This window comes from Prionailurus bengalensis, chromosome A2, assembly GCF_016509475.1.
Source record: "Prionailurus bengalensis isolate Pbe53 chromosome A2, Fcat_Pben_1.1_paternal_pri, whole genome shotgun sequence".
Classification (NCBI taxonomy): domain Eukaryota; kingdom Metazoa; phylum Chordata; class Mammalia; order Carnivora; family Felidae; genus Prionailurus; species Prionailurus bengalensis.
The window spans coordinates 124,327-147,354 of record NC_057348.1 but is presented as its reverse complement, the minus strand read 5'-3'; the positions used below and the strand labels follow the sequence as shown (position 1 = coordinate 147,354).

General features: G+C 58.1%; 2 protein-coding genes across 3 annotated transcripts in view; both read left to right on the top strand.

The window, feature by feature from the left end:
- The first annotated feature begins 1,310 nt into the window (after positions 1-1,310).
- Positions 1,311-9,911, top strand: ODF3L2 (outer dense fiber of sperm tails 3 like 2). The gene is made up of 4 exons (XM_043585961.1): positions 1,311-2,156; positions 4,417-4,524; positions 6,325-6,438; positions 8,904-9,911. The coding sequence occupies exons 1-4, from the start codon at positions 1,646-1,648 to the stop codon at positions 9,386-9,388; spliced, it is 1,218 nt and encodes a 405-aa protein (XP_043441896.1). The 5' UTR covers positions 1,311-1,645; the 3' UTR covers positions 9,389-9,911.
- A 2,126-nt stretch (positions 9,912-12,037) lies between these two features.
- The window catches only part of SHC2 (SHC adaptor protein 2), a 32,358-nt gene continuing 21,367 nt past the window's right edge, over positions 12,038-23,028 (top strand). Inside the window, exon 1 of one of the 2 annotated variants that reach the window (XR_006298189.1) lies at positions 12,038-12,541. Coding sequence is in view for 1 of the 2 variants with exons in the window: in XM_043585960.1 (XP_043441895.1) it covers positions 12,077-12,541 (465 nt within the window). In the remaining variant the exon portion in view is untranslated. The remainder of the gene's footprint in view (positions 12,542-23,028) is intronic. The other variant, XM_043585960.1, reaches the window with a different exon arrangement.

The following is a 23,028-nucleotide window of genomic DNA, read 5'->3' as shown; positions in this document are numbered from 1 at the left end:
TGGGCTTAGAATTAATTAGCTTCTCATTCACATGCTGTTACCTGGCAGTTGTGCGGGTTCTGAGCTGAAAGTGAGAGCTGGAGGAGCCGAGTGGTCATGGATCGAGGCCGGCTGGGGTGCCTAAGCTCAGTCTGGTGATGTTGCTGGAACTTGAGGCCCCCAAAACCTCCCTTTCAGGCTCAGGCAATCATTCCAGTCTGTTCCCCACCCCACACTCGCTCTTGGCTCCTTCCTATGTCACAGTGGGGAAACTAAGGCAGCTGGGGCTGAGTCCCAGCTAGCACCTGGATGAAGGACTGTCCTCCGGCCGGCACGCTGGTTCTTTCTCTGCCTGGCCTAGGGTCCTTGAGGCTGACCCCAGCGGCCGTATCCTGCACTTCTGGCCAGCTTGGGTCAATCAGAGACTCTGCCAGGAGGGAGAGGAGGAGGTGGGGGTGTCTATCTCCCATCTCCATCCTCAGTGCCCAGTTCTGGTCACAGCTCTGGAGTTTGTGCTGCTTCTGGAAGGAAGCAATGGCTTGTGTACTTTGGGGGCCCACAGGTTACTGAGGATGGGACTGGTTATGGGCTGATTTGTTGGCCGAGTCTCCCCAGGTGAAGGGAGCCCAGGTAAGCACCCTGAGGTGGGAACTGGCTTGAGTGGCTTTAAGGACTGGGAGGTTGCTACTGTGGCCAGAGGAGAGGGGGCGAGGGCAGAGGGGGCAAGACTGGGCCCCGTGGGGCCTCGAGTGCCAGGGAGGGCTGGCAGTGGACCCCCAGCACTCCCAGAAGGCTGAGCTGGGGTTGCAGTCTGGGAGAAGACCTGGACCCTCGAGCTAAAATCTGAGTCAGAGAGCCCTGGATTCAACTCCTGGCTCTGCTGATGTTACTCAGGGACCTGAACTCTGAGCCTCAGTTTCCCCACCTGTAACCACAGGTGAGGTTTTAGCAGCTGCATTTCCGTCAGTGAGATGCTGAGATAATTAAACAACACGAGGCACATGAAGTGCCTGAGCACATGGGAATTTTCTGGTGGCTTCACACAGACCATGCTATCCCTTTAATGCGTGGGGTCTGTAGTAATGCCTCTCTTCCATTTTTAAAAATAGTTTATTTATTTTGAGAGAGAGCACGTGTGGGTGCACACGTATGCGGGGGTGGGGGAGGGGCAGAGAGAGAGAGGGAGACACAGAGTCTGAGGCAGGCTCCAGGCTCTGAGCTGTCAGCGCAGATCCCGACACGGGGCTCGAATCCACAAACCGCGAGATCATGACCTGAGTCGAAGTCTGACACTCAACCGACTGAGCGCCCAGGCGCCCCTGTTTTCTAGCACATTTGACGCCTTCTTATATACTATGTGCTTATTTATATTACTCTGTGTTTATATATACTATGTGCTTTGTCCTCTCCTGAGAACACTACCTTCTTGTCTGTGTATTCCTGTTGTATCCCCACCAACCCAAACAGAACCTGTATGCAGTAGGTGCTCAATAGGTGCTTATTGGATGAAGGCAAGAAGGAAGGAAGAATGCAGGCAGGCTTCTTGGCCTAAAGTTGCAACCCCCAGAGTGGTAAACTCACTGTACGACCTTGGGCTGCGTCTCAGTTTCCCCAGCTGTAGAAATGGGGCCACACCGCCCATGACCTCACCAGTCCCTTCTGCTACATGGCTGTAGGTGTTGTGTTTGTGGCTCTGGCTCCCTGGAGCCTTCTCTGGCCCCGGCTGCCCAGCTTGGCGGCTCCCCGGGGACCTGCTCTGCTGACACCGGATTCTTCCCTGGACCATCCAGCCACCGGGCCGACACTTGATCCTGGCCTCACTTCCAGGCCAACGTCCGCCGACCAGCCTGCTAGGGCCGGGGCCCCAAGACTCTGTGCTGCGGGACAAGGGACTGTCTGTGCCGTCCCCAGGGGGGGTGTGGTGAGGCTGGGGCTCTGCCGACACCAGCACAGGCTGCAAGGACTGAGGACAGTACCTGACCTGCGGCCCGGAGCCGCTGCAGCTGAGGAGAAAACACCAGGCGCAGGACCTGCCCGGCCCCTGTGCCTCGTGCAGCCACCTCCCCTGCTCACCATGGGGACCCTTGGCTGCAACCCTGCTCCACGGCTGACCACTGAGTGCCAGAGTGTTCAGACCGGCTTGAGGAAGTCCTGTGGGACGGCCACCTCGGAGAACGGTACGCACCAACTGTGGGGGAGGGAGGCCATGGTGGTGGGATCTCGTCCTCTATTCTCCCCAGCTGTGCTGGGGCTTCTAGAATATTCTGGGAGCCACCTGGAGGGGGGAGGCTCTGATGACTCCCTGCTCCTCCCCAAACCTCAGTTTTCCTCCCAGCGGAATGGGTGTGAACATAGCATTTCTGTTGGCTCTTGTGCAGCCCTCCACCCGGCAAGGACTGAGCATTTTATGGGCCAGGCACCCTTGCAGGTGCTGATGCTACAGCAGTGACAGAGCAGCAAAGGTCTGTGGGGGAGACACACACAAGGCAAAACCAATAAGCAGAATTTATAGCATATTAGTGATAAGTGCCTTCGACAGCGTAGAGCGGCAAGGAGAGAACGGGCGGGTGTGGAGGCTTGAGACCTGGACACTCTGCAGGGGCCACGGGCACTCTGGTTCTGACGCTGTGCATTCTCAGTGAGGGCCGAGGCCCCTGCCTCATTTATCTGTGTGTAGCAAGACAGCAAGAGTTAAGCTCCGTGGCCCTGACATTCTTGCTGAGGACACCAAGCACTGCAGTTGTGGTGGGGTGTCTCTGTCGGGGCCTCAGTTTCCCCAACGTGACAGTGTACCTCTGTCTGGGCCTCAGTTTCCCCACGTGACAGTGTATCCCCGTGTCTGGGCCTCAGTTTCCCCTACGTGAGAGTGTATCCCTGTGTCTGGGCCTCAGTTTCCCCAATGTGACAGTGTATCTCTGTGTCTGGGCCTCAGTTTCCCCAACGTGACAGTGTATCCCTGTGTCTGGGCCTCAGTTTCCCCAATGTGACAGTGTATCTCCGTGTCTGGGCCTCAGTTTCCCCACGTGACAATGTATCTCCGTGTCTGGGCCTCAGTTTCCCCAATGTGACAGTGTATCTCCGTGTCTGGGCCTCAGTTTCCCCAACGTGACAGTGTATCTCCATGTCTGGGCCTCAGTTTCCCCAACGTGACAGTGTATCCCCGTGTCTGGGCCTCAGTTTCCCCAACGTGACAGTGTATCCCTGTGTCTGGGCCTCAGTTTCCCCAACGTGACAGTGTATCCCTGTGTCTGGGCCTCAGTTTCCCCAATGTGACAGTGTATCTCTGTGTCTGGGCCTCAGTTTCCCCACGTGACAGTGTATCTCCGTGTCTGGGCCTCAGTTTCCCCTACGTGAGAGTGTATCCCCGTGTCTGGGCCTCAGTTTCCCCAACGTGACAGTGTATCCCTATGTCTGGGCCTCAGTTTCCCCAATGTGACAGTGTATCTCCGTGTCTGGGCCTCAGTTTCCCCAATGTGACAGTGTATCTCCGTGTCTGGGCCTCAGTTTCCCCTACGTGAGAGTGTATCCCCGTGTCTGGGCCTCAGTTTCCCCAATGTGACAGTGTATCCCTGTGTCTGGGCCTCAGTTTCCCCACGTGACAGTGTATCTCTGTGTCTGGGCCTCAGTTTCCCCTACGTGAGAGTGTATCCCCGTGTCTGGGCCTCAGTTTCCCCAATGTGACAGTGTATCTCCGTGTCTGGGCCTCAGTTTCCCCAATGTGACAGTGTATCTCCGTGTCTGGGCCTCAGTTTCCCCACGTGACAGTGTATCTCCGTGTCTGGGCCTCAGTTTCCCCAATGTGACAGTGTATCTCCGTGTCTGGGCCTCAGTTTCCCCACGTGACAGTGTATCTCCGTGTCTGGGCCTCAGTTTCCCCAATGTGACAGTGTATCTCCATGTCTGGGCCTCAGTTTCCCCAACGTGACAGTGTATCTCCGTGTCTGGGCCTCAGTTTCCCCTACGTGAGAGTGTATCCCCGTGTCTGGGCCTCAGTTTCCCCAACGTGACAGTGTATCTCTGTGTCTGGGCCTCAGTTTCCCCTACGTGAGAGTGTATCCCCGTGTCTGGGCCTCAGTTTCCCCAACGTGACAGTGTATCTCCGTGTCTGGGCCTCAGTTTCCCCTACGTGAGAGTGTATCCCCGTGTCTGGGCCTCAGTTTCCCCAACGTGACAGTGTATCTCTGTCTGGGCCTCAGTTTCCCCAATGTGACAGCGTCTCTCTGTCTGGGCCTGCAGCCCCTCCTACCTTTGACTCAGATGTGACTCACAATGCCCCTCCCTCACTTTTCCCCCTCCAGTGGGGGCAGCTCCCCCACCTCCACGTGCCACGGAGGGTGGTTGGGAGCCCAGGCGGGGGCTCAGGGGCTGGGCCCCGGGTTCTCCCCCAAGCCTCAGGGTGTCCGGCCCCAGGCCCTCACCTGAGGGCTTCGGTCGCAGGCTCCGGACCGGGCCTGTACGTCCTGCCGTCCACCTTGGGCTACGTCAAGCACGACTGCACCAGGGCGGTCAGTCCCGCCTACTCACTCTTCCGGAGGCCCAGCCCAGGTAAGGCCAGCAGGGGGTGCGGGGGGGGGGCGGGGGCCTCCCAAGCCCCCTGTGTCCCCTCAGGTCCCCCGAGGGAGGCAGGCAGCTTGCTGGGGGAGCCTGGAGAAGCTGCGTCCTGGTAGGCAGAAGACAGCAGGGCGTGGTGCTTAGGGCCCGAGTGTGTCTTTGGGCCGCTGCAGACCCCTGGACTTCGGACCAGCGTCCTAACCGCTCTGTGCCCTCGTCTCCTTCTCTGTGAGGAGTGGTGCCACGCTCCTCACAGAGCTGTCCTGGGGGTTAAACAAACATCCGTCACGAGTAGCTCCCACAGTCTGCGGATCTGCACAGTGCTCAGTAGAAGTGGGTGCGGAGGGGTTTCTCTGTCGGCAAGACGAGGCCCCTCACAGGCAGCTGTGGAGAGGACAGGGTGACAATTCCTGCTGTTGGGCAGGCAGCGGGCGGTGGGGCTGGCCCCGTCAGCGGGGTCCTCGCCTCCGCGTGGTGCACCCTTCTCCCGGCTGGACTGATGGCGTCAGGATGTGAGTGAACGTCACGGGCATCGGTGCTGTTAATGTGGGTGGCCCTGGCCCCAGCACGCCGTCCACGCCTATTGGCAGTGTCACCGTCACGTTCTAGCAAGACTGTGCCCTTCATATGAATGCCCACAAATTCCATCACCCCATTTTCTAGAGCTGCTCTGAGGTCCCAAGTGCACCTGGGTGGGGAGGGCCCTGAATGAGGACTTTGATTCACCTGGACGAAGGCACGTGGGGAGGGGGCGGCTGACGTCTTCAGAATCAGCAAAAACCCCAAACCAAACTGAAACCCAACTCAGGCAACTCCAAGGGGTCCCCAGGAAGGCAAAGAAGGGAATGAGCATCACATCTATCACCAGAAGGGTTAAGAACTTGGCCTGTGGCCCAGGGCGACCTGGGTTCCCAGGTTCTGTCCTTGTCACAGGACAAACTCTGGGGCAGAGGGACAGATTGGGGAGTTGAGGGTGAGTGGTGGCCAGTGTAGACTTTGCTAATGCCCAGGGAAGACTTCTTGGAGGAGGAGGCCTACGGTCTGGGCTTGCAGGAGGAGGAGTTCCATGGAGCCTCAGGAGACAAGAGGCCCAGGAAGGACAGCCCAGGCAGAGGCCTTGATGAGGGGAGGGACGCCCTTCCTTTGTCAGCAAAGGTGCTCCCTGCGTGTGTGTGCCGCATGCACACAGAGCCGCTAGCCAGTGAGTGTATGTCCCACACGCCACATACCGATGCGCGTGCATTTATGCCCGAATGGCTTGGAAGCGGCAGTGACAGCACTGGCCCCAGTGACTGGCCCCAGCAGGGAAGTGCCCTGTGCCAGGCTGCCCTCCATGGACCCTCTCAGCTTTCAATCTCCTCACTCACCCCGCCAGTGGGGAAACAGAGGCAGAGACAGGGAGATGGCCTGCCCACAGACAAAGCTCACGGAGGCCCTGCTGAGACCCCCGAGGTCCGACTCAAGGCCCCCTTAGGCATGCCCCACGACGAGCCCAAGCATGCAAAGGGCCCTCCTCAGAGCCTAGTTACTCTTACTGTGGCACAGTCCTGACCCACCCACCAGCTGGTTTCCTAGTCTGCGGCAGAAGAGAGGTCGAGGGGGGCACAGCTGTGATCACGAGGGCACTGATGTGCTCGTCAGACGAAGTCAAAGCAGGTACCCGGGGCCCCCAGGTCAGTGGTCTAAGGTCCCTGCTCTCCAAGATGGGGCTGGGGGTGGGGCCGACCAGGGGCACTGAGCGGGGTCGGTGGGGCCATCAGAGGTGCCATTAGGACCGGGGGCTCCTCTCCCCAGCGTCTCCACAGGACGTCAGCCCTGGGCCAGTCTACTTCTTGGACCCAAAAGTCACCCGGTTTGGCCGAAGCTGCACCCCTGCTTACTCCATGCAGGGCCGGGGCAAGTCTCGGGGTGAGTATCTGATCAATGCTTCCCCACAAGGACCCCACCCGTTCAGGCTCCCACCTCTGTCCTCTCCTTCTCCTCCCATCATCAGGCTCTTAGAATTTCAGTGTCTTTGGAATGACAAATCAAGGGACTCCAAGGAGGGGCTGGGGGCCCCGAGAACCGGAATGAGGAAGTGGGCCAGGGTGACAGTGACCCTGTGTACATATGGTGCCAAGAGGGCATCTGGGGCTCATCCGTGACATCAGGGGATGACAGGGCACAGTGGGGACTGTGGCAAATGTGGCAATTCCCTCCACAGACTCCAAAAAACTCACTTCCACCTTAAGTGCCGAATTTAATAACCTGATTCCAGTCTCCCATCCACCCTTTCCTCTTTTGACCTGTCACCCATTTGCTCATCTACTCACTGATCAATCAGTTCATCTATCCATCCATTCACCCATCTATCTACTCACCAACCTATCCATGAACCCACTGCTCATCATCCAGTCCATCTGTTGATCCACTGATCCATCCATCCACCCACCCAGCCACCTTTCCATCCATCCATCCATCCATCGATCCATCCATCCATCCAATTATCCTTCCGTCTGTCCATCCATCCATTCACCCACCAGCCACCCACCCTTCCTTCCATCCATCTGTCCATCCACCCATCCTTCCATCCATACATCCACCCACCCAGCCACCTTTCTATCCATCCATCCATCCATCCATCCATCCATCCATCCATCCATCCTTCCATCTGTCCATCCATCCATTCACCCACCAGCCACCCACCCTTCCTTCCATCCATCTGTCCATCCACCCATCCTTCCATCCATCCATCCATCTACCCACCCAGCCACCTTTCTATCCATCCATCCATCCATCCATCCATCCATCCATCCATCCAATTATCCTTCCATCTGTCCATCCATCCATTCACCCACCAGCCACCCACCCTTCCTTCCATCCATCCGTCCATCCGTCCATCCATTCATCCAACCATCCTTCCATCCATCCATCCATCCATCCACCCAACCATCCTTCCATCCATCCGTCCATCCACCCATCCAACCATCCTTCCATCCATCCATCCATCCACCCACCCAGCCACCTTTCTATCCATCCATCCATCCATCCATCCATCCATCCATCCACCCACCCACCCAGCCACCTTTCTATCCATCCATCCATCCATCCATCCATCCATCCATCCATCCATCCAATTATCCTTCAATCTGTTCATCCATCCATTCACCCACCAGCCACCCACCCTTCCTTCCATCCATCCATCCATCCGTCCATCTGTCCATCCACCCATCCATTCATCCAACCATCCATCCATCCATCCATCCACCCACCCACCCTTCCTTCCATACATCCATCCACCCACCCTTCCTTCCATCCATCCAACCATCCTTCCATCCATCCATTCACCCACCAGACAGCCACCCTTCCTTCCATCCATCTGTCTGTTCATCTGTCCATCCATCCATCCAACCATCCTTCCATCCGTCCATCCACCCACCCACCCTTCCTTCCATCCATCCGTCCATCCACCCATCCACCCATCCATCCATCCAACCATCCTTCCATCCATCCATCCACCCACCCACCAGACAGCCACCTTTCCTTCCATCCATTCATCCATCCATCCATCCTTCTGTCCGTCTGTCCATCCATCCATCCAACCATGAGTCAGTCCATCCATCCATCCATCCATCCATTCACCCACCAGCCACTCACCCTTCCTTCCATCCAACCATCCATCCACCCATCTGTCCATCCTTCCATCCATCCACTGATCCATCCACCATGATCTTTCCATTCACAATCCATCAACCCATTTATCATCCACCCAATCATCCATCCATCTACCCACCCACAAGTCAGCTCTTAATCCCTCTATCTATATATCCATGGATCCATTCATCGACTCATCCACTCCCCATTCAATCACTCACCTCCCATCCTTCTACTCACTCATCCAAACATGTATTAAGCTGAGGAGTTGAAGTAGATGTGACATGCCCTTGCTTTTTATGAGACCCCAGTCTGGTGATGGAGTTAGGCCTACATGGAGACCATCCCACCTCACTGTGCCCATGTCTGGAGGGGAAGACCCTGGAGGGCCCTTGGAAGGGCTGTGAGGGCCTGCCTAGGAGGAGGGAGTGGGGAAGGCTGCAGGGAGGAGGGGGCTGTGGGGCTGTCTGGAAGGGTGAGGAGCAGCCCCTGGAGGTGGGAATGGGAAAACGGAAGGTATGCGGGGCAGAGGGTTGAGCATGGGCAAAGGCCTGGAGGCTTGAAAGACAACAGGTAGTGTGTGTGTGTGTGTGGGGGGGGAGGTCTGGGAAGCAGCAGAGACACCTTGGGGCTGCCTGACAAGTGCTGTGAGCTCCAGGATGTGTAGGGGCAGTGGGAGGCCATGCAAGGTCTTTGAGCCAGTGAGGACTCCAATCAACCCTCCTGCCCCATTCTCACAGGTCTGGAGGTGACACCAGGCCCAGGGGCCTACAGCCCAGAGAAGGTGGCCCCTGTGCACCAGCGGACACCCCCAGCTTTCACCCTGGGCTCCCGCCTGCGCCCACAGCTCCAGGACACCTCCACCCCTGCTCCTAACACCTATACCCTGCCCTCCCTCTGGGGTTCCCAGATATTCATTAAGCCCAGCAGCCCCAGCTACACAGTGGTGGGCCGCACGCCCCCCGCCCGTCCCCCTCAGGACCCTGCTGAGATCCCAGGCCCGGGCCAGTACGAGAGCCCCGACCCGAACACCTACCGTCAGCGCCAGCCCGCCTTCACCATGTTGGGCCGGCCCCGTGCCCCCCGGCCCCCAGAGGAGACTCCTGGCCCTGGCACCCACAGCCCTGAGCAGGTCACCATGACCAAAGCCCGGGCGCCAGCGTTCACCATGGGCATCCGCCACTCCAAACGCGCTCCCACCATGGTTGTGGACACCATGCCCTGACACCTTTGGGGTTAGGATTCCCGGCTGCCCCGGGACCAACCCAGTTTACCTGTGTTGTCACACGGGGTGTGGGCAGGCCCCTCCTGGGCCTGGCTGTGGAGAAGACACATCTTGCCTTCCTTTTTTTGAACTCTGAGGTCCTTCTAGGTCCCCTGCTTCCTTTGGTCCCTGGGGGCTGTGACCCCGTGGCTCCGTGCAGGGCGAGCTTCCTTCCAGTGCCCCAGTTTCTTCCTCCCGGTCACAGCAGGTTAAGTCAGGCCACGCAGAGAAAGGGACAACTGCAGCCCTGCCCAGCGGCCAGCGGAGCTTTGTGTCCTAGAGCTCAGTGTCCACCCTGCTAGGGCCTGGGTCCCTGGCACAGTTCAGGTTTCTGCTAAACTTGGGCTCTTCTCTGCTTCTCGTGGATGCACAGCCAGCTGCCTGCCCCTGGTCCCAGCCCCCAAATCAGGCTGGAAGCAGCCTGATCCCTCTCTCTCTAGCTGCTTGCCAATAAATCTCTGTGGCACCAGAGCTGTCAGAATCACACATGTGAGCTCATTTAACCCACTGTCCATGTCAAAGCAAAGAGACTTAACTGTGCCCTTGAGATCCAGACCCCCAATTCTAAAGCCCCCGGGGCCTGGATGGAACCACAGGAGGGATCCAGGGCTGGGTAAGGCCAGAGGCAGACCCGGGCTTTGAATGGGGGAAGTCAGGGAGGCTTCTTGGAAAAGAGGACATTGAAGCTGGGTTTTGAAAGATGTATAGGAGTTTAATATATTCTAATATCCATCATCAGTAGGTGCCTACCGTGTTTCAGATATTGATAAAGATCGTCTAAGCTTCACAGCAATCGGGCGGCAGGTGATGTTCACTGAGAGAAAATGGGGCTTTGGAGAGATTGGACACTTGCCTGAGGACACACTATGAGCCCTCGTGTCCCCCTAATGCCAGGATCCGAATCCTGGCCATTGGGCTCTGTTCCTGCCATTCTTTGCTAGTGACAGGAAGGACACACAGGGGTGGTGTCATGTGACTGAGCCTCCTGTGTGAAAGCCCAGGCCTTATAAATCCTTGACCCAGGAAGACCCTAACCCAGGAGCCTGGGAGGGACAGACTGCCACCATGTCTCCCCAAGGAGGGGGCCCCAGGGCTGCACCTCAGGCTTGACACAGAAGGGTCCTGACATGCATGACCTCTGCTCTGTCCCTTTCTCCCAGTCCAGGGATGCCAATCTTGAACACACACCCCTTTAACTGACTAGGTGGACACACACCAGGACCCCTAACACACACACACACACACACACGCACACACACACACACACACACACACACCCCTCAGGGGAACCCAGGTGCCTTCCTCACACGCATGTTCAAACTTGCACTCAATATACACTCCCACACAGTCCCACATGTATGCAGACAATAATAGACACAAACACGTCCAGACGGGGGCTCCAGACCCAGACAAACGTCGTCCCCCCCCCCCCCCCCCCCCCCCGGGTCCACCAGCAGACCCAGAGGCCACGCCCGCTCTATGGGGGCTCATCCCGACCCTGCACAAGAGCGTCCCAGTGTGAGACACACAGGCTTGGGGCAGCATCCCCGACCCCCACCCCAACGCCGGCCAATCGGCTGCGTGTCCCTCCTCCGCTTCGCCTCCTCCTCCACGAGCTCCGCGGCGACCGCCAGTCTGTGATCTCATTTCTCTGATTTATCGATCGGGCTCCAGACAGCCTCACCCCTCCTCCACCTGCGCGCGCGCCCGGCCCCCTCCCATTGTTTCCCGGCAGTCAGCCCCACCCCAGCCGGGGGAGGGGAAGGAAGGTCTGTCAAGAGAGGCCAGGAGGCCTGGGGTGACCGTGGCATCCCTGATCCCCAGTACAGAAAGAATCACCCTTTCAGGTCTGGGTGGGGGACAGAGAGGTTGGGGACCGAAGGGCGGGCCCGCCTGCGAGGCTGAGGCCCACGAGTTCAGCTGGGTCGCTGCGGGACAGAGCTCCCCAGAAATGGAGGAGGAGCCCGTGACCCTCCAGCCCCGCGTCCCCGGCTTACAGCCTTGGAAAGTGAAGCCCACGGGGAAGCGGCAGAAGGGGGGCCTCGGCTTCGTCCTGAGTCCCCCCTCCCAGACCCAGCTGGCCCAATTCACACTTCCGAGTACGAGCGGCCGTCGCGTGCCCCTCTCTGGGTCTCAGCTTCCCCATCAGGACACAGGGCAGGGCGTGATTTTCAAGTACTTTGCAGCTGGAACAGCGGTTGGGGTTAGGGTTTGGGGCTTTCTCCTCTGACCGCGTCCCCACCCCTCCGCAGGCCTCAGTTTTCCCATCGGTCAAAACCGGGAGAAGACAAGTGATTTCCAAGTCTCTCCCACCTCGGTCCTTCTAGGAATTTGGACAACGGGTGGAGGGGCCACGCTGGGGTCGCTGTCCGGGTCTTGGGTTGGAAACATCGCTCCCTCGCTGGCTGGCGGATCCCAGGCAGGGTCCGTGCCCTCTCTGGGCCTCAGTTTCCCCAGCCTCTCCGCAGGCGCCGGGACGCCCAGGGCCCGGGTCCCAGGGGCGCAGCCCCCCGCGGCTGCGCGCTGGGCCGGGCGGATGACATCACCGGGCCGGGGGCGGGGAGGGAGCGGGAGGGAGCGGGACGGAGGGGAGGGCCTCCTCCGCGCCAGGCGCAGCGCCCGGTCGGGCTCGGTCGGGCGACCGCGGCCATGACGCAGGGTCCGGGCGGGCGCACGCCCCCCGCGCCCCCCGCGCCCCCGGAGCCCGAGGCGCCCACCACCTTCTGCGCGCTGCTGCCGCGCATGCCGCAGTGGAAGTTCGCTGCCCCCGCGGGCTTCCTGGGCCGGGGCCCCGCGGCAGCTCGGGCGGCCGGGGGCGCGGGGGCCGCCGACTCCCAGTCCGAGCCGGCCGGTCCGGCCAGCGTCCCTGCGCTGGCGGCCGCGGTCCTGGGCGCCTGCGAGCCGCGCTGCGCCGCGCCCTGTCCGCTGCCGGCGCTCAGCCGCTGCCGGGCCGCCGGGGGCAGGGGCCCGCGGGGCGCGCGGGGGGCGGCCGGGCCCGCGGACGCCAGCGCCGACGAGTGGATCCGCAAAGGCAGCTTCATCCACAAGCCGGCGCACGGCTGGCTGCACCCAGACGCCAGGGTCCTGGGGCCCGGGGTCTCCTACATCGTGCGGGTGAGTGCGCCGGCCGGGATCCCGCGGACCACACCTCCCCCGGACCCCAGCTGGGGGCGCCCCTCCCCCACTTCCCACTCTTGGACCCTCGGACCCCTCTGCCCCCTCGTCCCTCCTCTCCCTGCCACCCCGGACCCCCACCTCCAGCCGGCTCTGCGCCGGCCGCCCCCAACCGGGAGGCTCCGGGCTCGGTGTTCCCACGGCGTCACGTGGGGAGGGGCGGGGCGAGGGAGGCAGGTGGGTGGGGGACACGCATGCGCAGGGTGAACGCGCTCCCGCTCCGTTGGCGCCCGCTTGCGTAGGGTGGACGCGCTCCCTTTGGCGCCGGGAGCGGGGGTCTGCGGAGCGCGGTCGCGGGTGGTCGCGTCCTACCGCCGGAGCCCGTTCAAAGCTCTTTCTCGGACGGCGGAATCGGAACCTGCAGAGACCTTGGCCCAGGTGGGGGGCCCGGGGAAGGGGTATCCGGACACGGCCGCGCCCAGCCAGACCGCAGTGGGACTAGGGGACTCGCGCTGCGGTGTAAAGAGAGGGGCCCTCTTTTATCCTGGTGCTTTACTGGGAACCTTGCAAACGCACGGAACAGCCCCTGTGTACCTGCACCTACGACGGTCAACATTTTCGCCTCTCCACTCAAAATACCTATCCTGGCGTGTAGTTTTCCACGAAGCAGAAGGAAGTAAGCGGCCGAGTGTGACGCTTGCTGTGAGATGTCCCGCACGCGTCTCCCTAGATAGCCGTCCTCCTGCACACGCACAGCTCATGGTTACGTCTGGGAAATTACCAGAGATCCCGAAGTGTCATCAAACTGGTAGTCATTCACACCCCGTCAGTTGGCCTTTGGGGACCAGGAGCCTGGAAGTTAATGTGATTGCATTTGGTTATCTGTCCATTTCCTTTACAACCGTGTCCAGGACCTCTCCCAGGACTGGGCTGAGTAGTGTCTCCCGCTAAATTCATGTCCGTGGGGACCCGCGAATGCAGCCTTATTTAGGAATAGGGTCTTTGTAGAAGCAATCACGTTAAGATGAGGTCATCCTGGAGGGTGGCCCTAATGTAATGGTTGGTGTGTTTATGAGAAGAGGGCATAAGGACACAGACGCACAGGGAGAAGCCACGGAGGACGGAGGCAGAGGCTGGGGTGATGCAGCCACAGTCCTGGGGGCACCAAGGGTTGCGGCTCGCCACCACCGGGAGCTGGAGGAGGCAGGAAGGACCCTCCCCTGGAGCCTGCAGACGGAGTGCGGCCCTGCCTCCACCTTGTTCTCAGACTTCTGGGCCTCCAGAACTGGGAGCATGTATGTTTCTGTTGTTGTAAGTGGCCCAGTTTGTGGTACTTTGATAGGGCCGGCCCCAGGAGAGGACTGTGCCCCTGATAGGGTGGATGTTCTCGATGTCCCAGACACTCCCTCCACGTGGGGCCAGGTGTTCGACATCACATCCCAGGGGGGCCTGTTAGATGTGTAGAGCCTCAGGCCCAACGTGGAGTTGTTGAGGCTGTGGACCGCCCCACATTCTGGATCTCTTTTCTCACGGCGTCTTTTAACTGGGTTCTTTGCCCTTTCCCTTCCTGAGTCCTGGCAGTGGGTCCACAGGCTTGACTGGATTCAGAAGTGGCTTTGTAGCAAGAGTGTCCCGTGGGTAGTGCTGCGGACTTGACAGGGGAGCTGTGTCTGCCCACTGGCTGTGAGGGCAGGCGTGTAGGATGTTCAGAGTTCAGATGCTTGCGTTGTGGGGTGCGGGGTGTTGGGTTCTTCCAGTGATCATGACATTTTTGTCAATGCAGCAGGTATTTAATGCATGCCCACCCTGCCAGGCACTGACAATCTGGTCGGAAATGGGGAAGATCTGGTGCCTGCCCTAACAGGGCTTAGATTCTAGAGGGAGACACTGACAGTAACTAACCAAGAGAACACATAAATGGAAGGTGCAGGCAGGTGCTAAATTACGATGCAGGAACGAAAGTACCAGAGTGAGAGACTGGGTGGTCACCTCAGCAGGGGCATTAAGGAGAAGGCGTCTCTTGGCAGATGACATTTAAACTGAGACCTGAAGCTGTGAGGCCCCAGACATGAAATAACTTGGGAAAGAGAGTTCCAGGCAGGGGCAAAGCAAGTGCAAAGGCCCAGTGGCAGGGAATGAGTTTGGCGTGTTTGGGTAACAGCAGGAGACCTACATGGGGCTTAGAGAAGGAGAGATGAGAGATTTGCTGGCAAGTTTGGCTGTAGATGGTTTTAAGCAGGGGTCGCAGGGTGGAGTTGGGGGTTTGAAAGGGTCTTTCTGGTGGCGCTATGGAAACGGGGTGGGAGTGGGGGCTGGAAGGGCAGCAGAGAGACCCAGGAGGGGGTGAGGGGAGAAGACCTGGACCCGGGCAACGTGAGGGTGGAGAGAGGTGGGGACAGGGTCTGTGTTGGAGATGCAGCCCAGAGGGGTCTCCGACTGACAGATGAAGGGCCCTGACCCCGGCCGGTCGGAGGGCCCCGTGGGGTCCAAACAGCCTCGGCCCCCCGCCGTGTTTGCCTGGGAGCCTCTCTCCACGCGTCTACGTCACAGAGCCAAGTAGCGCCTTTTGGTTTACAGAGCGGCATGAGGTTCAGGCAGGGGGCAGGCATCCCTCAGGTCACACCGGGATTGGCTGGTCTGAGCAGGACTCTTTCACACTAGGACCCTGGGACGGCAGAAGAGGATGTATGGTTCCCATTTTGTAAGTTGGGAAACTGAGGCACAGCGCGGCAGAGCGTGTCCACAGATGCGGAGTGAAAATCCAGTACCAGACCTGGAACTCCCACAGAGCCTGAAGTCACCCATCTGCCAGATACTAGGGCAGTTGACAGATTGACAACCCCAGAGACATCCCGTCCTGGGGCCTACAGATGTGTCCCCTCACACAGCAGAGGGGACCTTGTCCAGGCCCCTGAGGCGGGGGTGACCCTGGGGGCCCGGCGTCCTCACGAGAGGGAGGCAGAGAGCCGGGCGGACCCCGCGCTGCTGGCCGTGAGGATGAGGAGGGGCCGCGGGCCCAGGATGCGGCGCCTCTGGCAGCCGGAAAAGGGGGACACGGGGCTCCCTGGGGCCCCGGGGGAACCGGCCCTGCCCACGCCCGGGTGTTAGCCAGGAGGCCCGGGTCCGACTCCTGACTCCAGAACTATAAGGGGATAAGTTTATGTTAAATTTGTAGTCTTTTATTGTAGCGGCAAGAAGAAGCTAGTATTTCAGTCGGCTCGCCTCCCTGACGTCACAGAACCGTCACAAAAGCCTAGAATGATCCCTGTTGGAGATGAGAAGGCCCAGCCCCGGAGAGCAGAGATGGGAACGTGGCATCTGAGTTCCAGGTGCACCGTGTTCAGTGCTGTGTGTAGATCGGGGGGGATCATCCTCACAACTCTGAGGGTTCCCACCCATTTTATACATCAGGAAGCCGAGGCACGGCGACGCCCAGGAACCTGCCAGGAGCGCTGTCCTGGTGAGGGTCCTGGCAGCTGCGATGCCTTCAGCTGTGTCACCACACCCTGACTCGGGGCTTAGACGTAAAAGATGTCGATTGTCGTATGTGAGAAGAGACCCCGGGTGGACGGCGCTGCGCTTACCTCAGCAGCTTGGTGGCCTCATCATGGATTCAGGCTCTTCTCTTGCGTTGGGGTGAATGGTGTCCCCGTGTTCAGGTCAACCTGGAACCTCAGAACACGGTCTTGTTTGGAAGTAGGGTCTTTGCAGATGTATGACCCGAGGATGAGGCCATGCTGGAGGAGGGTGGGCCCTGAATCGGTGACCGGTGTCCTTGAGAGCCGCGTGTGGGCCGGAGGAGGAGGCCACACGAGGGAGGCGGAGATTGGAGTGACCTGGCTACACCAGGAGCTGGACAGCGGCAAGGACCCTCCCCGGAGCCCCCGGAGGGAAGCACTCTGCACCACTTGGATGTCAGGCCTCTGGTCTCCAGACTCTGAGGGCACGTGCTTCTGTTGTTGCGAGCCGCCCAGTCTGTGGTGCCCTGTTACGGCCTCCCCAGGAGGCGAATACACCACCCTTGACGTGACTTCCCTCTCGGATTAGTTCCTTTCCCGGCTGCAAAGTAGTGGCTGTGGCTCCACCTGTCCCGTCAGCCTGCAGAAAAGACCCTCTTCCCGCGGGGTCTTTTTTGAATAAGGGGACCATTCCCAGAAATCCCTAGCCAGCTTCCCCTCATGTCTCTTTGGCCAGACTTGTGTCCTGTGACTTTCCCTAAACCGAGGTCATCGCTGCCCAAAGAACTTTCTGAGATAATGGAATGTTCTAGATCTGTGCTGTCCAGCATGGTAGCTCCACGTGACCCTGAGCCATTGAAATGTGGCCGGTGTGACTAACAAACTAAATTTTAATTTTACTTAACTAAATTCAACTGGTCCCACGAGGCACGTGCTTACTGTGCTGGGCGGCTCGTCTAGTTTCTGTTGGTCTTTGGACCTTGTCTGAAGAGGTGGGTATCTGAGCAGAAGTGAGCCTGTGATGTGGACAAGCCAGAATTTGCACCAAGCTGCGGGGACTGCTAGCCTTGTTTTCCTCCCACTCCTACAATTTTGACACCGCCGACCTCTCCATTCACTAGAATTTCCCCGATGAGACCTTTCTGCTTTTTGAGGTGCCCTCGCTCGTGTCCTTTCAGGAGCTCTTCCTGAATGAAGGTTTTTACAGCGTGTGCCCAACTCTGCTCGAGGTGCTGTGGGGCACAGAAAGACAGTGACCCTGCCCAGGCAGACTGACTCTGGGAGCGGAAGGGAGCTCGAGCCCGGACACATGTCAGTGAAGTGACTAGGACTCCGTGTCGCCCAGTCTTTCCTGAAGTGTGGTTCTCATATCCCGGCAATACGCAAGGAACCATGGGAGGCTGACTGAGTAGAGCTGTCCTTTGGCCGCAAATGTAGCTTATTCCTTGAAGGAAAGGGGCAGAGTGTCTCCAGGGTGGACTAGCTCAGTGGCTCGACAACATCCCTAAAGACCTAGGTCTTTCCATCTGTTTGCACTGCCATCTTCAGCACGCTGGCTTAGCCGCCCTCGTGGTCACAAAACGGTAGCCACAGCACCAGGCATCACATGTGGATGCAGTCACATGTACTGGAAGAAAAGACCATTTCTTCCCTAGTTCTCTTTTTCAGAAACTCTCCACCATTCCTCCCCACCCCCTCCCTCATTTCCCCCAAATGGCAAAATCCATTCACAGTAAGGGAAATGGGATTATCAAAGAGGCTTAAACCAATTATGAGCAGTGTGAGGTGCCTAGACATCTGGGAGCTTCTTGGGCTCCACCCCAGAGCTGGAAACTCTGCGAGTGGGCCCAGCAATCAACGTTTCCAGGTGATTCCAACATCCATTAATGTTTGGGAACAAACAGTTTAAGACAATTGCTTGCAATCCTGTTGGATTAACCACGACTTACTAATGCCTGGTATTTTGAAACCCTCCACCCCGAAATGAACTTGAGATACATATAACACCTACCCGCACATTCATTTCCCCTTAAAATTCATGTGATGTAATAAAGCAACAGCGAAAAGAGAAGCTCAAGGACAACGCTTGATGGTAACCTAGGGGGTGTTTCAGGATGCAAACACGTACGCTTCGTCCTGTAGGAGCACCGTGATGGCAACAGGGTCCAGTGCCTTTTGAGACCCACCATGCACGTGGCAGCCACAGACACCGTTGGAGGTGCTGTATGCAACTTGGCGTTCCAAAGTAGGGGGCACCTCTTGGTAAAGTCTGAGCTACACAGAATAAATAACGTGTCAATACGTGTGATGGTTTTGTTAATTCCGTGGGTATTAAAACCCATACTGAAAAGTGAAACACGGAATCACCACGCGACCCGGCAATCTCGCTTCTGGGAGTGCACCTCAAACAATTCAAACCAGGGACTCAAACGGGGATTTGCACCCCCGTGTTCACAGCAGCACACTCCACAACAGCCAAAGACAAAAAAAAAGTGGACACACCCCAAGTGTCCGTCGGTGGATGAAGGGTGAACACGACGTGGTCCGTCCACACCCCGGAGGATGACCCAGCCCCAGGAAGGGAGGACGTCCTGCCACCTGCCACCACGTGGACAGACCTGGAGGTCACTGTGTGCAGTGACAGGAGCCAGACACAGAAGGACACGTCCTGCGTGACCCCACTCACAGGGGGTCCCTAGAGGAGAGACAGAGAGTAGACGCTGGGAGCCAGGGGTGCGGCAGGGGGCTGGGAGTCAGTGCTTCACGGGACAGGGTCTCAGTCTGGGGAGACGGAAAGTTCTGGAGACAGGTGGCGGGGGCGGCTGCGCGACAGTGTGAGTGCGCTCGATGCTGTTGAGCTGTGCGCTTAGAGACGGTTACGGTGAGGGGCGCCGGGCTGGCTTGGTGGAGCATGCGACTCTTGACCTTGGGGCTGTGAGATCGAGCCCCGCATTGGGTGTGGAGATTACTTAAAAGTAAAATCTTTAAAGAAAAAGAAATGGTTAAGGTGGCAAATCTTACGTGTTTTCTACCACAGGAAGTGAACAGAAGTTGCCTCCCATGGCTTGGGTTATGACTGAGACGAGTTAAGATTGGAAGCACGGTGGTCACACAGGGTTTCCCTACACGAGAGCCTGCAGGCCATTCTGAGGTCCCTGGGGACCTAGGGCGGTTGGCATCAGTGGGAGACTTCCCGTGTTAGGAGCAGGGCGCCCCCGCTTTCTGAAGAGCTCACACTGGTCGTCTTGCAGGCCATCCCTGGGTCTGTGTCTGACTGGTGTTTGCTCACGATTGGGCTCAGGTTGTGCGTTCTGGGCGAGCAGCACAGAGCTGTGTCTTCCCCACTGAGCAAAGCAGGAGGCAGGGACGGGTGCCAGTCCCGATACCGGTTCCGGAAACTTGGATCGCTTGGTGTACTGGTACGAATGGCGTTCCCCCAAATTCGTGTCTGCCAGAGCCTTAGAATGTGACTTTCTTTGGAAATAGGGTCTTTGCAGACGTAATCTAGTTTAGATGACAGGATGCCGTAAATCTACACGACCGGTGTCCTAAAAGAGAAGTTGGACACAGACACACATGTGACGACAGGGGCAGAGACTGGAGTGTGCCTGGCAGCCGAGGACATCCGGCCACCCCCGTCAGAAGCTGGAGGACGCAAAGCGTCAGCTCCCCTGGAGCCCTCGGCTGCAGTGTGGCCCTGCCCACGCTTTGGGTTTCGATGTTTGGCCTCCAGAACTGAGAGAAAATAAATTCCTGTTGTTCTAAGCTGTCCGGATTGTGGTGCTTTGTTACGGTGGCCCCAGGACACTGACACACCGTCACACTGGTGAATTTATTTCCTTTGTAATTAGTAAGTGTCTGCGGGGATGTAGTGTGTGTGTGTGTGTGTGTGTTGTTGTTTTTAATCCGACCTTTAAAACTTAAGGATGACGAGCATAAAGCGTGTGAGGGCGTGTCAAGCTCATCGTGTCTGCTTGGGCACCTGTAGTGCAGCAACACCAAATCAGATGTGCCCGCGCGTCCCCCCAGGGGCCTGCAGCCTCCCCACCCCCACCAGCATAGCTTGGTTTTGTCTGTTCTAGAACCTTTCTGGGGAGGGGGGTTGAGAGGCTGTGCAAACAGCCTGGTTCCCAACACGCTCCCACTGATTTGTCGTAGCAGAAATCGACAGCTCTTGCCTGGATGGACGCTTCCCGTTCCGGTAATGATGTTTACGTCAGTGGCCGTTAGGAAAACACTGTTGCGCATCAAACCGGAGTCTGATGGTGGCAACAGGAGGTCTCCTCTCTTCCTCATATAAGCTAAAAAAAAAAAAAAAAAAAAAGATATAATTCAGTACCATAAAATGTGCCCGCTTAAATTGTACAGTTCAGATTTTTAGTACATTTATACAGTTGTGAAACCCTCACCATGATCTAATCCCAGGACATTCCTCACCCTGAAAGAAAGCCCTGTCCCCATTAGCATTCACCCTCACTCCCCTTCCCCTCCCCCGGCCCCTACGAGCCCCCCTCCCGTCCGTGGATGAGCCTGTTCTGGACGTTTCACACACGTGGACTCACACCCCGTGTGGCCTCTCGTGTCGGGTTCCCTCCCTGAGCGTCGCGTGTTCGGGTCCGTCCGCGGGGCAGCGGGGGTGGGTGCCTCACTCCTGCTCGCGGCCGAGGGACGTGCGTGTGCTCGGGGGACGCGTCGTGTCGATTTGTTCATCCATTGATGAAAATTTGAGTCATTTCCTGCCATTTCCTTGAAAAATAAACCCAGTTATGTTTATAATTGGAATTTATTTAAAATGAAATTTTAAGTGAACAATAGTATGTGCCGTGTGGCACGACTTGAGGAGGTAGATGAGGGCGGTGGGAGCTTGGTCCCGTCCCCTTCTGGGCCTCAGTTCCCCGACTGGTAAATCACCCCTTCCCTGTGGCGTCCTGGGGTGGGCTCTGGGCTGCCCTGGTTTTGCACGTGCACAGGAGCAGGTGGGACGCAGGGCCATTCAGGGGTGTCCTGACCTTCCGTGTTAGTGTCCTGGGGCGGCTGCAACACATTAGCACCAACGAGGCAGCTTAAAACACAAGAGTGTTCTCTCCTGGTCCCGGGGCTCGGGGTCTGAGACCCAGCCGGGGCAGGCTGGTTGCTTCTGAGGCCCGGAGGGAAGCACCTGTCCCGGCTCTCCCGGATTCTGGAGGTGCCGGCCTCTCGAATTCTCCACACTCCACCTCCAGCCTCACACACCTCCCTCTGCCTGTGTCTTACTGGGACACATGTCTTGGATTTGGGGCCCATCCCATCCACAGGCTCGGGGGGTGAGCACGTGTGTCCACCTTCAGGGGGCCAGCCTCCAACACACCACGGCTGACGTTCGGTGAGTTTGTGCTTCTAGGACAGAGGTCACACTCGCTGGCAGACCCAAGGCTGAATTTGACCTTGGATCTTCTCCCACGGCCTTGTCTTTATGTTTGTTTTAATGTGTATTTATTTTTTGAGAGAAGGGGACACAGGACGAGTGGGGCAGGGGCAGTGAGAGAGGGAGACACAGAATCTGAAGCAGGCTCCAGGCTCTGAGCTGTGAGCACGGGCCTGACCCCGACCTCGAACTCACGACCTGTAAGATCATGACCTGGGCCGAAGTCAGAGGCTTAGCCCCCCAGGCACCCCTGAATTTTTACTTTTAAAGAGAAGGCAGTGGGAAGGGGCACCTGGGGGTTCAGTCGGTTAAGTGTCCGACTTCAGCTCAGCTCACGATCTCCTGGTCCGTGAGTTTGAGCCCCGCGTCGGGCTCTGTGCTCACAGCTCAGAGCCTGGCGCCTGCTCTGGCTCCAAAGTCTTGGACTTCTTGTCTCTTTAAAGAAGACTCAGGTGTCTGGGAGCACTGGGCCCTCTGGCTATGGAATATGCAGTTTACCCCAGTCCCCACTCCTTCCTGTTGTGCAGTGGAGAGACTCCAGAGCCTAAGGGCATGGGTTCAAACCCCGCATCTGCACCTACCAGCTTATGACTTTTACTGAGCCTCATTGGGCCTCTGTTTCTTGAGAGTGGCCATTCCACCTAACAGTGGTCATTCCAGCACGGGGACGTGAGTGCTGTCATTAAGAGAAGTAATGTGTGCAGCATGCTTGTGTGATAAGTGGGTTGTGATCCATCAGTGTGGGGGGGCTCACCTCTCTGCAGGCCTCGCCCGCCTGGCCCTGTAGGCATCTGTCCCAGGGCGGCCCCTTTGTATCCCCTCTTGTGTGAGCTCCCCCTTCCCTTCATCTAAGGAAGGGCCGGGGGCACACTGGAGGACTCCAGCCTCACAGCTAGGGAGGGCTGGCATGAATTAGGTGAGTCTAGGGAATTAGGTGGTATGGGAATCAGAACCTGGGCCTAGAACACCGAAACCCACCAAAGCTGTCCTCTCAGTGTGCAGATCCACTCCTCGGAGCAGCGACCACGGCAAATTCCCTTTGAGGTCCCCTGTGTGTAACACATGCCTGGCATATAGGCCGTGCCCATCCATCTGTCCATCTGTCCATCTGTCCATCGGCCTACCTGTTCATCCATCCATCCATCCATCCATCCATCCATCCATCAGCCAGCCAGCCAGCCAGCCAGCCAGCCAGCCAGCCGGCCATCTTCCCTTCCACCCATCCATTATCCATTTGTTCACTCATCCATCCATCTGTCCATCCATCACCCTTTCATGCATCCATCCACCATCCATCCATCACCCACCCATCCATCCACCATCCATCCATCACCCACCCATCCACCCATCCATCCACCCATCCATCCATCCATCCACCCAAGAGAAGGTGAAACAGATCTGTTCACTTCCCTACTTAAAACTCTCCCATGCCTCCCCAGCTTGCCCAGCATGAAACCCAGACCTTCAGCACAGCCCCGGGGCTCTGCAGCCTCTCGCCCAGATCCTGCTACCCTTCTTAGCTCTTTGTGCTCTGCTCTAGCTGCACTGGAGTGAGCCTGCAGCCTCTTCAAACTTGTTCTCACGCGTGGGCCTTGTGGTGGCCATTCCCTCTGCCTGGGTCTTTG

What these genes read in the sequence shown, in the direction of transcription:
- ODF3L2 (XM_043585961.1), top strand. Translation starts at nt 1,646, where the DNA reads ATGGCTGTAGGTGTTGTGTTTGTGGCTCTGGCTCCCTGGAGCCTTCTC. An exon ending in GACGGCCACCTCGGAGAACG is followed by an intron (nt 2,157 to 4,416) that starts GTACGCACCAAC and finishes CTTCGGTCGCAG; the next exon opens with GCTCCGGACCGGGCCTGTAC. An exon ending in GGGCCGGGGCAAGTCTCGGG is followed by an intron (nt 6,439 to 8,903) that starts GTGAGTATCTGA and finishes CCATTCTCACAG; the next exon opens with GTCTGGAGGTGACACCAGGC.